This window comes from Melospiza melodia, chromosome 3 (genome assembly GCF_035770615.1).
Source record: "Melospiza melodia melodia isolate bMelMel2 chromosome 3, bMelMel2.pri, whole genome shotgun sequence".
In the NCBI taxonomy this organism is placed as follows: domain Eukaryota; kingdom Metazoa; phylum Chordata; class Aves; order Passeriformes; family Passerellidae; genus Melospiza; species Melospiza melodia.
The window spans coordinates 32,253,650-32,270,327 of NC_086196.1; the positions used below are offsets into that span (position 1 = coordinate 32,253,650).

Here is a 16,678-nt window from a genome sequence, read left to right on the forward strand (position 1 = left end):
TTAATATTTTAATATAGTGTTCTGTATGATACTCAGAACTGATAAGACACTAAATAACCTCACATGGATGCACACATTCACATGAATAAATAATTTTGGTGTGAAAGTCAGACATACCTTTCCATCCTGAGTCAATTCTAATTGTGGAGTTTTGAGTGGACTTTCATCTTCTTCTCTGCCACCATCTTTTAACTTGGCCTGACCAGCAGCTTCAAGATCAATGATTTTATCTCCAGCAGCCTGCCCTCCAGTAGCAGAGAAGTCTCTTAGAAGACTTTGGTCTGAAATACCCATGGGAGCTATTATGGAACAAAATAATTTTGGCTAATTTGAATAAGCTGAAACATTTTGGTTTTAAATCTTCTTAGGAAAAGCACTTTATGATTGTATCATCAGTGATCAATACAGGCTAGTATCAATACATTGTGAGTGATACAGTATTTTTCAGCTTCTTGCCTTCATAAAAATCTGTGGTTCCCATTGCACTGACATGAACAGCCATGCAGCCTGTCATAAAACTTGCACTTATTGTGTATGGAAAAGACCCTCACGGAATCAGGCAAGTATTTATCAACTTCTTGGTTAGTCTTGGAAGGCAAATTGAAGGTATTGATCTTTTGGGTGTATGAATCACCATTAAAAAACAGAGAGAAATATGAAAAGAGTATTTTGTGGAAATTTACTATTTGAGAGGACTGCTTTAATGCAATCTAGAAATAACTATGCATATAATTGTCACAGTATTTTTCATTGGAACCTTAGCAGAACTGCACCAATAGCTCAGTGAAAGTAAGAACTTTCCTCCCTATATGCTTGCAGAATTAGAAGGGGGAAATACTAAGCACGTATATTTCAATGTAGTCAAAGCACAAGACGGTGAAAGGCCTTAAATTATCCTCCTCTTATTTGGCTCAGCATAGCATGGATGGCTCTCTTTTTAAATCATGATGACCGGCTTAATCAAAATAGTAGTAATGAAAAAGAAGAGAATTCATTAAATGAAGGAGTTTAAATAAACACAACTTGGATAAAAACTTAATTAATTTAGTAATGTTCTGTAATACCTCCATATGCCTTGGCTTTACAAAGCCTGGGTGCAGAAAGTTGAGAGGGAGAGGTGCTTCTTGGAGTACCTTTGAGGGATATCCTCTTTTGAAAAGTCTAAGCTTCACACCAGAGACGCCCTTAAGATGCTAAGCCAAGCCCAGCTAATGGGAAATGTGGCATTTGGGATGTAAGGCTTTTGGGGAGCCTCTATAAGTTCTGCAACTTAATCCTCTGATCCCTTCATGGGTGGCAAATAGAGCATTTCTTGGGCATACATCACTCAGGTTCCACAAGTAAGTTTTGCTAAGTGGAACTTAGGTCAGAAGGAATATCCAGAGGTCAGCTAGTCCAAACCCCTGCTCCGAGAAGGTCAAACTCATTCAGCCTTTTCTGTTTAGAGATGCTCAGGCCAACTCAGATCTCAAAAGATGCCACATACCAAACAATTTTATTAAGAGCTTGTAGTGTGTGTCTATGCCTTCAAAAAGGTATGAGTATACAGGTATACAGGTGCTACATACCCAATATAGTGAACGCCATATACCCACAACAGTGCCATACCATTTAGACAGTGAATGAACTTGATGTTTAGGTCACCCAACACTGACAACTACCTAAAGTGGCTTTAGAATTTGAAATTCATAAATCTGTGAAATGACCTTCTGGCCATCCGTAACACTAACATTTCCAAGCGTTGGTCAGCTCAGAGTGACAACACATAATGCAATCACAACACTGGAAACATGACTCAAGTTCCATACCTCCATCAAGGCTCCTGGAAACACGCTTGCTGGAAGTGCGCTCGAAGTACGGAGCGGGTCTGTCTATGAGGTTGCTGGCCTGCCGCGTCTGCGCCTGCGTACGGCCGCTGTAGCGGAACTTGGAACCCAAGGTCAGAAACTTCGCTTTTGGAGGCTGCTCTGGTGATAGAAGTCTGAAAGGGAAATACGAGGAAAGTCAGTTTAAAAGGCTTAAAATTAAGTATTTAATGAGGCAATTTGAAGCTACTTATTGTACTTCAGCTTCAGTTCACAGTGTATAATTTGTGCTCTCCAAGAAAGGATTCTACTGTGAGCTCTTCAAAGACCTTTCAAACAATGCATGTTATTTATTGTTTGCACTTGGAGTGATGCTGATAACCATCACATTTTTCCACAATATGACTAAGCATCTGGGACTCCTATCTTTTGGTGTTATCTTGATTAAATTTTAATTTTTTGTAGAAAGCTGAAGCCACTATAGGTCATGTAGAATACCTCTCAGATCTCTCCTTAGAATGCTACTTATGGTAAAAGCTATACATTCCACTTCTACTGCCTTTCCTATATTCTGAGGTACCAATACAACAGCTGCTCTTCCTCAAAGTTAGGGAATGGTATCTCAAAGCTGTATAAAAGGGAGTATCGAGTGAAAAAAGATTGAGAAAACTGGAGAGTTGTTACCCAAAAGCAACAAGTTTAACAGTTTACATTCAGACTCTAGTTTCTTTACAATGTCATTGGTAAAATTATATAGGTTGATGTTCACTGGATCTAAGGAGTGGGGCAAATAAGCATATTGTGAAAACGGTGAGCAAGAGGGTTACATGTACTGTTAATGCTGGGTATGTGTGTTTGTACCATAAGTGTTGGAGTCCTTGTCAGAAAGCTCAGAATGGGCTACCCAGGGAGCTAGTGGAGTCACTGTCCCTGGAGGTATTTAAAAAAGATGGGATGTGGCACTGAGTGCCCTGGTTTAGTTGATAAAATTATGTTAGGTCATAGGTTGGACTTGATGACCTCGAAGGTCTTTTCCAACCTGGTTGATTCTGTGATTCTGTACCACCATCATGTGAGTTTGAAGACAGGTCCTTTCTACATCCTGAATTTCCTTCAGTATGAGGACTTCAAGTTTATCCCCATCTAATCCTATTGCCTGTACTTTGTTTTTGAAACCTGACCATCAACTGCAACACTGAGGGTCCACTGCCATCCTTGCTGAGAAGACAGTCATCACTACAAGAACTCTTCCCAGTCCCTGCTTCTCTGGAAAGGCCTTTGAAGTTGTTTCCTGGATCAATGTAATACTGCAAATACATGCTCACCCACCATGGCCTACTCTCTCTCTGTATAAAACAATTGCAGATTATTGCAGACAAAGCTTCTTGATCTGAGAATTTGCAAAGAATGAACAGCTCACTGAATGTCAACTTCTTTCAAGCAGAACCAGCAATTCACATGCCATTTGTACTGAGAGTGGCACAGATGGGCAAGCAAGAATTCAAACTTGCTGACTTTGTTCTCCTCTTCTAAGCATTTGCACAGAAATATCTGTGTCAGTGGAATCTCATCCAATATATGTTAAGGCAGTATCCAGTACTGGGTTCTGAAGACTACAAATCATTCTAAATGTGTTTCAGCAAAACTGAAGAACTTTCACATACCTAGCAAACAGAACAGTGAGATGACCCTGGCTGGTAACAGGGCCCCACCAATGACACTCCTCTTTCTCAGCAGGACAAAAGAGAGAGATAAATGTAACAAGCAGCTTATGGGTGAGATAAGGACAGGGAGACATCATTCACCAATTGCCCTCATGAGCAAAACAGACTAGACTTGGGAATAAATTAATTTCTTATCAACCAAATCAGAGTAGGAAATGAGAAGTAAACCTAAATCCTAAAAACACCTCTCCCCCTTCTCCCTAAGAGGCACTAGCCAGAAGCATACAATTCCCCATGTCTAAGATGCATATGCACGCACCGAAATCTTAATTTGTTCCAACATTTATAAAGAAAGCAATTCAAGTCTAGTTCTTTTCCCCATTATTTCCAAGAGGGAGTGCATTATGTACTAAGAGGAAGAAGGCTAAAAGGGTTTTTCCAAGGTTCCTTCAGTTCTTGATTTTCCATTCTTGGCAAGGTTGCAGCATTAACAGCCGTTTTTATCTTGCACCCTGCTGAGATAAACTTTTAATCTCTTAATGTAGAAAAAACAAGAGAACTAATTACTTCCTGATTAAGGGCATTTGAATGGATTTTTGTATAACAGGTTTAATTACATAAATAACTGAAGACTGTGCTTTTACCACTTTAAGACATTCTGAGGACATGCTGAAAAAATAATGAAAATGTCAAAATAACATAAAGCAGAAATGTAAGCACATTTCTGCAGACACTGGTTAAGATCCAGAGCTGCCAACTAAGCTTACCTCAAAATTTTTATGTAGATATATAGTTTGACTGCATTTTTTACAGAGATTACTGCTCTTTGAAAATGCTACTGGAATCCTCTAAGCCTGAGCTGATAACAAGTGAATACAATGCCCTTTGGTGGTCATTTTCAATATAGTTCATTACAATTTTTAAAAATAACTTCATATACTAGTGAATTTCCTATACATTATAAGAAAACAGATCTCAATGTGATTATTTGAGATAAACTGAAACATTACATGAGACAGCACAAGGAATCTTACCATGTTATATAGGGCATGCTAAGAGATTTGGAAGCTATAAATATACATCTAAACTGTATACAATTTACTGTGGCATCATACACAAGCTTTACATATGCTCTGGATGAGCTACAGTCTCTTGGACTGCAGCAAATGCTTTCTGCTTTTTATCTTTGAAGGGAGATAGAGCTGGCTTTATTTTACTGTTTTTAAATCAGGATGAGAGATTCTGAGGATTTTCTCCCTGATGACATCAGTGGAGTATATAGATTTACAGAACAGTTCAAGTATTTGTTACATAATTCTTGTTATAATGTCATTCCTGGTTAGGAAAAGCCACTTATGATTGGAATAAAATCCAATTATTTTTATTATGTCAGTATTTCTGTAGTATGGTTATTTCATAGCTATTAATTCTTCTGAAAGCTTTCAGACTTGCAAATGGTAGTTGCCAGTTTAGGATTTTTTACTTTTGTAAGATTTGCTTTTTCCTCATTCAGATCTATTTTATTACTGTAAAACTAGGAAATCAAAGCAAATCACTGCGTGAGTTATTTGAAGAGTATTAATAAACTTTTCACTGTGGACAGAACTGCATGCTATTTGTGGTAATAGACACCACCAGCCATAGCAGACTTCAAATTTTCAATAATAATTGAATGCTGGACTGTGTTAATAAATGAATTCTATCAACATGAAAAAAAAAAATCTCTGATCAAGATTTAAAAAAAAAGTGCTTCTAAATTAAGCATTTGGAGTGATTTATGCTGAGATTTGGCAATCTCAGCGTAAGTTCTACCTTTGCATTCACGAACATGCTACAATCAATGAAAATCTGAATACTGAAAACCATCCAATGAGACAGCTCCAATAATCATCTATTAGGCTTCCTGGTCCCCAAGTTCTCTGAAGTTCTGCCTAGCAATTATAGTCAGCAACAGGATTGCATCTATTTTAAAACACAACCAATTTTTTTTAAAAAACAAACAGGCTGCTGAAGAAGAAAGCTTACCATTTCACACCCTAGGTAATGTGCTTTGAAGAAAAAACTCAGATTCAATGCCTATCCAATTCATAGGAGATTCAGCCTGTGACTGAAAAAAAATCTGTGACTCCCAGGCTGCAGGGGACATATGTACACACTCATGAAATGTGTCTTATAAAAATCAAACAATGTCAAAATCCTTTTCAGTGAAGGAAGTAGACAGAGGTACAACTCCTGGCCTCTTGATAAGGTGCTCATTTACAAATAGATCATAGTTTCAATGACCAATTCAGAATTCTGTGTTCCTCAGTTGCTGGAGAAAAAAATGCATAGGATATTATGGATTATTACATAAACAAATAGTCTGTTTAATGTGATTTTGTTTTTTGAAGAATGACTGTGAACTCAACCTAGTTCATAAATAAGGAAAAGTTCAGCTAGAAGCATTTACACTCAGCACAATGTTGAAATTAATTGAATGAAGATTACTGTCAAGCCCTAAGAGCTTCTGTGATGATGTATAAGGCCTTTTTAGATGTTCATTCTGAGAAGTCAGTCTCTCAGGAAATCTTAACACAAATCACAGAATGCATCAGATTGGAAGCGACCACTGTGGGTCATCTGGTCCAACCTCCCTGCTCAAGCAGGGTGATTCCAGAGCACGTGGCACAGGATTGAGGCCAGACAGTTCTTGCATACCTCCAGTGCTCCATGACTACTTGTTTAGTTCCATCCTCTTAGCACTCTGAAAGTTTTGATAAAGCAGTTAATTGTACTTGAGACTTTAGTAATTGGTAATTTGGGGTCAATTATTGTAAGGGTATCTTCTATCTGAGGGGCAAAGAAGGGGGAAATCTTTACTTTTCTCCATCCTTTAAAAGAAAGATATGAGTATACCTTGCAAAGTGGGAGAAGGAGAGAATTATCACTTACCTGAAGAAAGTATGGTGCTCCACGCAAACCTTCCATAACCTTTTAGCAGCCCGATGGTTTGGCAGTTTGAACCCAATAGTGCTCTCAAACTGTTCCAGCTGGAAAGAATCCACAAATAAATTAATCCATTTCCTTAAGGTGGCTATTAAATAAGAGGTAGAGTTCAGGTAGTTCCATTACTCTATCAAGTTGTAATACTCCTGCCATAAGACTTCATAAGATTTTTTAAATATTTTTTTTAAAAATATCAGAATTTCCAGCCTTTTAAAAGAATTATACTTAAATAAAATATATAAAGGTTTGCCTTTACTAATCAAGACAGGTGTTTAATACATTCATTAGAATCTGAAGAGGAAAAAACACTCACAAGTTCTGTTTAAATATATCATAAGATTATAAGGACAGCTGTGGAAAAAATGAGGATATTTTCTTGTTGCTGGACAGAAATGAACTCATAAAAGAAACAAGACTGAAAGGTGCTACTTACTTCTGCTGGCCTGACTTTGATGTAGAAATTACTTCGCTTGTAGGAAATCTTCAGAATTTTTGGCCAAGCGAAGCGGTTGATCCGGAGTCTGTCTTTGTAAATCAGCAGGCCATTAGCACAAACACCCAGCATGATATCCACACCTTCAGAATCCTACCAGGTATGAGACAATTTCATAACAATCACTTCAGTAACATTCCAAACAAGTAATCATTGCTGACATACCTTGAGGGAATATTGTAACTGGGACATGTTTCATATCCAAATCTGACTCTGACAATGAGATTCTAAAAACAGAAATAGCCAAGTACATAAATTTTATAGGTAAGAATTTGGACTCTAAGTAATGGTTTTGGCATTCATATGCTACAGTTCTGGGAAATTCTTCAATATTATGGTAATAGGGACTAAGTTAACAACTTAAAAGCAGGAAAGGTATAGCCAGTGTGTGTGATAGCAATAATTTCAATAAATATTAAAAGAAGAAAAATGAAAACCAGGCCTGTCCCACTTAAAGCAGTCAGTGGAAGTCTGAACAAGCTGGTGATCAAGATGGTCTTTTACAGTAACGTATTATTTCACCAAAGATAGAGGAGGTAATGAACAGGTTTCTGAGCATTCTCTTTCACTAACAGCATTTGATGCAAGTTTTACAGGCCACAAAACTAATCACTTACTGATACACTACACCATGCAGCAGAACCTCATGTCCTCTCCAACAACTGATCAACTACATCAAATGCCAACACAGTCATTACAGAGTTGCTTCACTGGCAGAACTAACAAAACTAAATTTAACCATGTTTCTCCAGTACTTAAAAGTCTTGGTTTTCTTTTTTAAATGCAAGACTGATATGCTTACAATACCTTAAATTTCCTAATGATTTGAGATTCTGGATTTATGAGATGGAGTGGGAGGAAGTGATTCGTTTGTCTTCTGAGGTTTTAACAAAAAAAAAAAAAAATTCCCACTTGAAATGAAAATGTGATGTGACCTACCCCTGGAAGGGGAAAAAGCACCAAAATCCACCCCCCCCACGACCTCCCACCATATTTTTTTTTAACTCTCAAGGTACTATGAAAATAATTACATGTTCTTTTAGGCTTTACTACATGTCCTTGGCATAGAAAATATGACATTTTAAATGTCTTTATTTGCTCTTAGGAGTAAAATGTTATTTCCAAGCTGCATATATTTATGCACTAAATAAACTTACATACACATTCTACTGATGTTAGAGTTGTAAATTAAGTAATTATTATAACCAAGAGATAAAGGCCTACAGCCAATAATTAAGCATATGACTTTAAAGAAAATAAGCTATATATATAGTATTTTCTTTAATACTTAGCATGTCTATCCTAAAACAGAACCAAACAAACCCAATCCCCGATACCTTGGCATGATGTAAATCCACTCCATACATGGAAAGTCTCTTAGCGTTTTCTAGGAACTGGGAATCCGCCTGTGCTGGAGTCAAGCCCCTAAAACCATTGAACAAGCTTTGAATTTATTGGCAAAAAACTGAGTGTCAAAACTGAGTGGAATCCTGGAATTCAGACTGATAGAAAAACCTCAGTTTATAAGGCATCAAGAGTATTTTTGCTCTACAGGAGAAGTGTTCTTTCATAGCATATTATTTTACTTGAGTACAGATTTCCACCTTCACTCATTCAAACAGATGTATACTGCTTAAACAAATTAATATAAAAATACTTTACAAAAGTTCTTTACCAAGACCTTAGTGCAACTACTATTTTCAAACTCAACTTTCTAAATACACCAAAGAGTTTTTAGTTACATAAGAAACTATTTCCAAAGTAACAATAAGTTCACCTCAGCAGATTTACGCATACTCTTAGGAGAACTGACACAAATGTGACAAAGCATGATGACTTCTTTTAAACCCACTGTACCTGACATACCTGTGTGTTTTGTGTAGCTCAGCCACTTTCTCTTCCATTTCTTGAGTCTGGTTGGGTGCAAACTGGAATTCACTGATATAATCACTGCTGTGCTCCCCTGGGTCATGATCACCCAGCTCAGCCTGCAGGGTATATGAACCAAGGAGGGCGTGAGTCACAAAAGAACATGGCAGTCGGCCAGATACAATATCCTGGCGAAGCTGTAGGCACAAGAAATACCTGCAAGACAAAGGAGAAAAAAACCCAAGAGAAACAAGAACAAAGAAAGGGTTACCCATGGCAGATGAGATGATCAAGATCATGTAAGGTAAGTGTGTTTTAAAGTAGGCGAATGCATTAATGATGACCTTATATTATTTGAGCAGTTTGAGTATTACCACACAGAAAATTTCACTTGATTTTTAAGGGTCAATATTACTTTCATAAAAAATGTGAAAAGCAGGAAAAATTCTGATTTCCAATATAAATTAATAAAAAGCCACCTAGTTTTAAACAAAAGTTGACTTAGGAACTTGTTTAGTTCACATTGTAGCCTGTAGGTATCTATGGTTTAAAAATATAAGCTATGCATTTCTTTGGCATTTCCCTCCAACTTCTATATCCCTTGCAGTTCACAAGCTAATCATGTCATGTAATACAGAAAAGAAATCTAGTTTAGTACTGAAACCATAATTACCTTTCTTAAACCAAGTAGTATTACAATTCAATATTTCAGGTACTGTATACAGCATTCCACCAAATTTAACAAGTTAAACATCAGCAGACATGCCCACCTTAGCAGAGATTTTTTTAATGTATGTTTAAAAAAAGTCTTACTAGTGAAACTTAGATTGAAGATATAACCAAAAAATGTTTTTATGAGTTGAACACGCAATAGAAAAACCAACCAACTCATTGAAAATTTTCAAATGAAACACACAAATTCTTGTAAATACACTCTGTACTCAACATCTTTTATGATGCCACAAATCCCTATCTGCAGCAACATTTTAGCTGCACTCTTGCATAGCTATCTTATTTTGTGCAGAAGGGTGATCCAATGCAACATGTAACACATATCCTGCCACAGCAGAGTCAGCTACTCCAAACAGAAGTATTTAGGTTTCCTGTAACTCATGAGAAAAATGAATCAGTTCCCTGCACTCTATCCCCAGTTATCAATGGCCAGTATCATAGCCTTGCAATGCTACTTTTAGGTGCTTAGTATCCACCATATTCCAAGTATTTTCTATCTAAAAACTTTGGAAGATAATTATTTTCAGCTTTTGTTATGTTTTATGGCTTTATTTAAAGCACACGGGTAAATCCACATTTTCATCCACCTAGTCTAGGTTATTACTGAAGTATCTTGGATCCCTTAAGCTTTGCTCAAGACCCCCATGCTCTCATTTGTTTCATAACAAAGCAGCAGCCTGACAACAAACCACTGGCTTCCTTCACATACTACCACTCACATCTCACCTGCTGCCCAAATCATATCCCCACCTAACAATTCCTCTTGCTCAGGTTTTTTCCAGAAGTTTTCATTTCACCTTTTCAACCTTGTTCCAAAAAGCAGTTGATGTATGTAAGAATATCTATAGTGTACAGTAGCCAGAAACTGAAGAAGAAATTCTCTGCAGCTTTTAAATTAGACTAAGAGTAATTTAAAGTTTAAAATTAGGACCTGTGCATACCTAGTGATGTCTTCAGTCAACTGTGACGGATCAGGGGGATAAAACTTCACATTAAAGGTGAATATCCAAGGTAGACCTAAATATGGGAAATATCTGATTGTTAATCTCAATCAAGTTCAAGTAAGCAAAGAAAAAACTTTATTGAAAAATGTTAGAAAGTCGAATAAATCCTAATTGCTGAAATCACGAAGGAAATTTTTTTTCTGTTTTTTACTGTACATTATTAAGAAGCATAGATTATTTTCATTGGCAGGGAGAGACCCACAGATTAGCATGTTAAAAATTATTTTAAAATGTTTTACAGTAAGTTACACAAATATCAGAAGACATTTTTAATTTGAAAAAGACCATAATATATCAACAATTCTAAGATATTATGTGTTCAAAGGCACTTGCATTGAATTTGTGTTTATTTCCAACTCCTCCAAGGCTAACAGTCTCTTTCTGTTTAAACTCAGTTTGAGAGACTGTACAGTAACTGTGAACATGATATCAAAATGAGCTCTGTGTTGTTGTATATAACAAAGATAATAAATTATTCATTGAGAATGTGTGGAAGACAGAAATATTAGCCAATCCTACTTTAAAATTTGTTTCTGGTAAACACCACATTAAACAACTACAATAACAGCGATATTTAAATTTTCATATGTTAGAATTGTCAATAACATATGCTTTTTTTTAAGCAAAAGCATGCCTAAAGCTAGATTAATAATTTGAAAAGGGATAAAATGTTGCCCTTAGTCATAGCTCTGTTTTTAAATAAATTTTTAAGATTTGAAAGCTAAGTCACACATCAATAAATAAAATACATTTTCAGAATGTTAGTACTTTGGATAATAAATTATTTTAGAAATCTGTATTACATAGATAAGTCATGCTTTGAAAAATGTCTTTCTACAGCAACAAAAAAATACCAAAATGCCACTATAAACACAATGCTAGACAAAAGTGCTGATGTTATTTAAGGCTACTTTCTTAAAAAAAACAAAACTGTTTTGAAATTCCATATATATCAAAAATGTCAGAATTTCTAATGTCTTCCAACATTTAAAAAATTATTTTGGTTTTTCATACGTGGCTATTCACTGAAGCACTTCAATTTTTGTTTAAGTGTGAACCTCATTCTACACCTGGCTGCTAAGCCACTATTTCTCTTTGAGAGCTCTGGGTTTTAGCGTATCTTAACATTCCCAGTCATCAAGATTTTGTACGATTTTGTGTACAAAATAAGGCAGGACCCTTAAATGAGGTCTCATTTATTATTGCATTGCCTACTGCAATGCAGTGCAAAACAGAATTAAGACAAAAACACCTTGCAAAAAAAAGTCTAACAATAATGAATACATCCAGCATAACAAACATAGTTAAAGATGGAACGTATTAACCTACTTCCATCGTCTCACAGGGAATCAGCATAATTTAATGGAAAGATGCTGATACTGGGTAAACCAAAGTGATGAGGATGAGCAATAGGGCCAAAATGTCTATACAAAAAGCATTCAAGGAGAGGTGTCATGTTAACAGAGCTGTGGAGAAATGGGTGAAGGATGTGTCTAAACCTTCAAGTTTTTCTTCGTCTAAAATTGCAGTTACACTAGTCACATATGAATTCCTGTTTAACTATTGCTCTTTCTGGTCAGCATTTCTACAGCTAACTTTCAGCAAGCACTGCAAACAGGAGACTTAGGTGTGGTTTGAAGAAAAAAAAAACATGAAAAAACTATATTCTTTATAAAAAAGTGCATAAATCCTCTGAGTGTGTGGGCTTAGTAAAAAAATCATATCTGTACTTACACTGATTAAATTGCTAATTTATTGAAGAAATATTGAAGTTGATTTTGTACTACATTCAGACAGCTGGTGAGCATGTATTTTACCTGATTGCTGAAAGCACATATATCCCCTAAATAAAGAGTAGCAAGTTTATTACAATGTGCACAGTCTATATTTCTACTTCACACTAAAGCAGACTTTTTATAGCTGCACAAACGAGGTATATAATCATAGTTGTCCTCATATAATAATGCACATTATTGCTGGCTCTTCATCATAGAGTTGGAAGCCAAGACAAAAAAAAAACAACCCCAAAGCTGATTTAAAATTGTATTTAGCATTCTGCCCCTCATAAGGCTCTCTGTTTTGATTTTCAGTAGTATGGGCTACAGAAATGTCAAAAATTTTTCTAGCCAGCTTCTTACATCAAAAAATGCTTCTGTGGCAACTTTAGGCCCATTCTTAGAGTAAAGAATGCAATATAACCAACCAGCTAGCAGCATACAATTGCCATGATTCATCCTATTTCAACTGGGAAAAATCAGTGAGGGGTTTTTTTCCCAGCAAAGGCTTTTTCTGGCTTTGACTCGTGATCTCTTGTATGTCAGCTTTTGCAAGAAAACCCTTCCCTTGGCATAGGTACTTAGGTCTCTTGAACAATAAAAATCTACACTCTAGTGTAATCAGCTTAGATGAAAATTAGCTACAAGTCTAACAGATATATAGCTAAATAACTATAAAATAGACTGATACAAAATAAAGTGAACCTGCATAAAGTGACCACCATGTTTTGATGCCTGAGCATACCCATACATTGTTTTAGCATTAAAATCAAACAGCCAGTGTTGTGCACCTAAAATGCAAATGCTCTTTCCTAATTAATTAAAACTTCTCTTAATTCCCCAGCCTATTCTGTTCTCAGAACATCTGAACTCTCTCCATTTCTTACAAGATATAGAACACAGAATATGTGATGTGGAAGTATTTTTTGCAGTAAAAGTACTAACCATACTGCAGTCTTGAAAAACATTTAACTGACATAATTTTACCTCTGGGTTAAACAGATAAATTCTCAAATTGAATTTTGTATAAGGGTGACCCAACTCACCCTCTGTAATCTATGATTTGACCATTTCAAGGTCATTTGCTATTGCTTGTACCATCACAGTATTCTAGCTGTGATTCTCAGTTTTGCAAAAGCCTGAATCCACTTGAGATGTACCAATTTGCAAAAAGATAGTGACAGAAATGTAATTACCTACCTGTCCCTGAAAGAAGTAATTAGAGGTTTTAACACATGCCAGTGGATAGCCAAGTACATGAGTTAAAAAAAGTCAAGAATTCATTTTCCTGAAGAGATCAGGCTGGCTGAAAGCAAACAAGATTTTTGTCACCTTTGTAGCCCTGAGAACAGAGACAGTAATTTGTGGATCATGTTCATTAGCTGAAGTAACATCAGTAATTGCTGAGATCCAACATAATTGCCCAGCCAAAGGCCAACCTGTACATGTAAGAGATCTCACAGAGGGGCTGAGGACTGTGACACAGGAAGAGACAGCCTGCAGATCATGACTTGGGGAAGACTGCAGGATTCTTATTTCATCTTTCCCAGTCACAGGTGGTACATACATCCCCAATGTGCAGAGTTTTGGTGTTGCTCACATTTAAGAGAGACAGAGATTGTTGTAAATATTATGTTGCAAACTAATGTGTTGAACTATATTTCTGAAAGTGTCACCTTTATGTGTTCAGATCAATGTATTTATCCAAATACTTATCTAGCATGCTAGTGCTTGAGTTTCTGCCATACATTAGAAAAAGAAATCACCAAATATTCAGAGCTGGAAGGGACCCACAAGGATCAGCAAGCCCAGCTCTTAAGTGAGAATAGAGGGGGCTGAACCCACAACCTTGGCTTGTTTTTTAACACCAGGCTCTATCCAACTGAGCTAGTATCAGGTTCAAGAGTTTTGTAATTTCCAAATTTCAAATGCTTTCAAAAACTAATAGGTTTTACAGGTATCTTAAATTTAATGAGTATTTTTGTACACAGGATTTCCATTCTTGATTAAAGACAAATATATTTAGAATTAAGCCTGAAAAGAAAAAAGTCCCATTACTTGATGCTTTTGTAGCCGGAGGATTAAATGTGCCTGCAGTAAGAGTCCAATATCTGGAAATTTTAATAGACTAATGCTGAGGAACACAACTAACACTATACTAATTACTTGTACATAGGTGTAAGCAAGTATCATTTTAAAATCCTTACAATTATGTTCTTACTTCACTTTTTTTTTATTATGCCTATCAACTCTGAAATACTACAGACCAGAGGAAAAAAACCACCCCATCATGATTCCTCATTCAATAACATTCAATGGACTTCCTCTCCAGTATAAAATGTAGGTCTTCATGCTCTATGGAAAATCAAACCCCCTTAACATACATTTCTATAGTGCATACTATACAGTATTAAAAAGAACTTTGTCTAGTGCATCCAAAAAATTTTCAGGTCAGTTCTTACACTTCAAACTTGTAGACTAGATAGCATGCAAAGTGCTACAGAATACAAAAAGATATCAACATTTGTATCAGCAAAGTTGATACAAAAAGTAGCAACATCCTCCACCTCTTGTTTTTTATTAAAACCAAACCAAACAGTCTTTAGCCTGCATATTTGGACAACTAATAGATTTTCACTGAAGACCTGCAGAAGTTCAAATACCAGTAACTTTTCCTCAATTAAAGGTGTGGGTGCTACTTGCATATTAGTACATTCACAATTTTAATAGGTCTAGTTTGCTTACACAAGAGCATGTTGGATCAAAAAAACAGTTTCCAAGGATGCTTCTATAACTTTTATTTCTATAATGAGAATATAAACCACACCTTCCTATTAAGGGATTTCATCAATCAGCAAAGATGTGAAGAAAAAGGAATTAATATCACTATGACTTCTGGAAAAAAAGTATTGCCTTAAAACTCCACTCCTATGTGGAGTTAATAGCAGTAAAGAAACTATCTGTTTGTCATTATAAATAACACATAGCTGTTCTTAATTACAAGTACAGTCAGTTTCTTAGCTTAAATTCTTGTGTTTAAGTCTAGGCTTGTAAGTATTATCATCATCCTCTTCTCCCCACTTTCCTATCAGGTATTACCAAAAGGTTTCCATTAAAAACAAGACAACAAAAACCTTAGTTTGGTCACAAATGAGTAAGGCAATGACAATACATTCAGTAAGGGCAGAGGCTATCTAGCATATTTTAGTGCCTCTAATTTTGTGATATGTAGGCTCAGGCAGAGTATCACCTAGATTTACTCTCCATACTTACTCCATATTTTCTCCCCAGCTAGTGAAGAGCTTTGACAGAGCTTTATGCAAACATAGTAAAATAAATTACTCATCAGGTACTGAGTATAGGAACTAGAAAGGCATTTCAAGCAGATTCAGTCTGAAAAGTATTTTAGCGAGACATTCCAAGATTCTGCTCTCTATGCCATCTCCATTCTGAAAATGATGGACATTATCAAAAAAGTCAATGGTGGACTGATCAGTATTGAAGAATATTCATTTTCTATAAAACATATTAATTCTCTTTTTGTAGATTCGTATTCTTCTGGTGATTCTTTAAAGTAAGGAAGTTCTATGACAACAATCATGACCTCTTTGCATGATCGCATTCTCCACCCTATCATCAGCTATCAGCACAAAGTTGAAAAACATCTATGGTTTCAGGATGCAAAAATATCAACTATTACTCACACAACAAAAGAAAATTTTGGGGCAATAATATATTTGATTAGTTTCCAATATAGTATAATGATTAATCATTATAATATAGAGATACAATAATAACTAAAATATAGCATAATCATTAACTTCTACAGCATAATTCTGAGCAGCTCCCTCTCCTCTACTAGGACATGAGATGGAAATAGAAGATTTGTTTCCTGGTTTAAGATGAATACATCACTATCAGATAGAAATTATTTTAAAGCTGTAAGCAATCAACATCCAGGCTACTAAATTTATGAAGAATATTTCTGTGAGGAAAAAAAGGGAGCATAACATCTGAATACAGAAGTACTTACTTCGAATTTGTCTCTTAATTTCCTTCGAAGAATCTAGCCAGTTCTGAAAAAAAAAATGAACAAGCAAACCACAGCCAGCATTTAAAATCCTCAATACCAAAAATATTTTGATATAATCAAACACATTCATTAGCTTTTACATTTCAGTTACTACTGATGTGTGCAAAGAGACTGTTTTGCAACAGTCCAAAATAATCCAAAAATTAACTTTTGGAAGTGAGACTAAGGAATCTGTAACATATATTCATTGGTAACTCAGACAATCCTGTTTACTGTTTTTACCCATACATGTTAATAAAACAGGTTAAGAGACTAGGA

At 35.7% G+C, this 16,678-nt stretch overlaps 1 protein-coding gene across 19 annotated transcripts in view; it reads right to left on the reverse strand.

The window, feature by feature from the left end:
• EPB41L2 (erythrocyte membrane protein band 4.1 like 2) overlaps window positions 1-16,678 on the reverse strand; it is a 107,243-nt gene that overhangs the window by 25,891 nt on the left and 64,674 nt on the right. For 18 of the 19 annotated variants that reach the window (XR_010027098.1, XM_063151167.1, XM_063151168.1 and 15 more), the window contains exons 6-13: window positions 16,361-16,403; window positions 10,490-10,565; window positions 8,814-9,032; window positions 8,285-8,372; window positions 6,888-7,040; window positions 6,401-6,498; window positions 1,809-1,981; window positions 118-299 (exon numbers count right to left, since the gene is read on the reverse strand). Coding sequence is in view for 18 of the 19 variants with exons in the window: in XM_063151167.1 (XP_063007237.1) it covers window positions 118-299; window positions 1,809-1,981; window positions 6,401-6,498; window positions 6,888-7,040; window positions 8,285-8,372; window positions 8,814-9,032; window positions 10,490-10,565; window positions 16,361-16,403 (1,032 nt within the window). In the remaining variant the exon portion in view is untranslated. The remainder of the gene's footprint in view (window positions 1-117; window positions 300-1,808; window positions 1,982-6,400; window positions 6,499-6,887; window positions 7,041-8,284; window positions 8,373-8,813; window positions 9,033-10,489; window positions 10,566-16,360; window positions 16,404-16,678) is intronic. The other variant, XM_063151175.1, reaches the window with a different exon arrangement.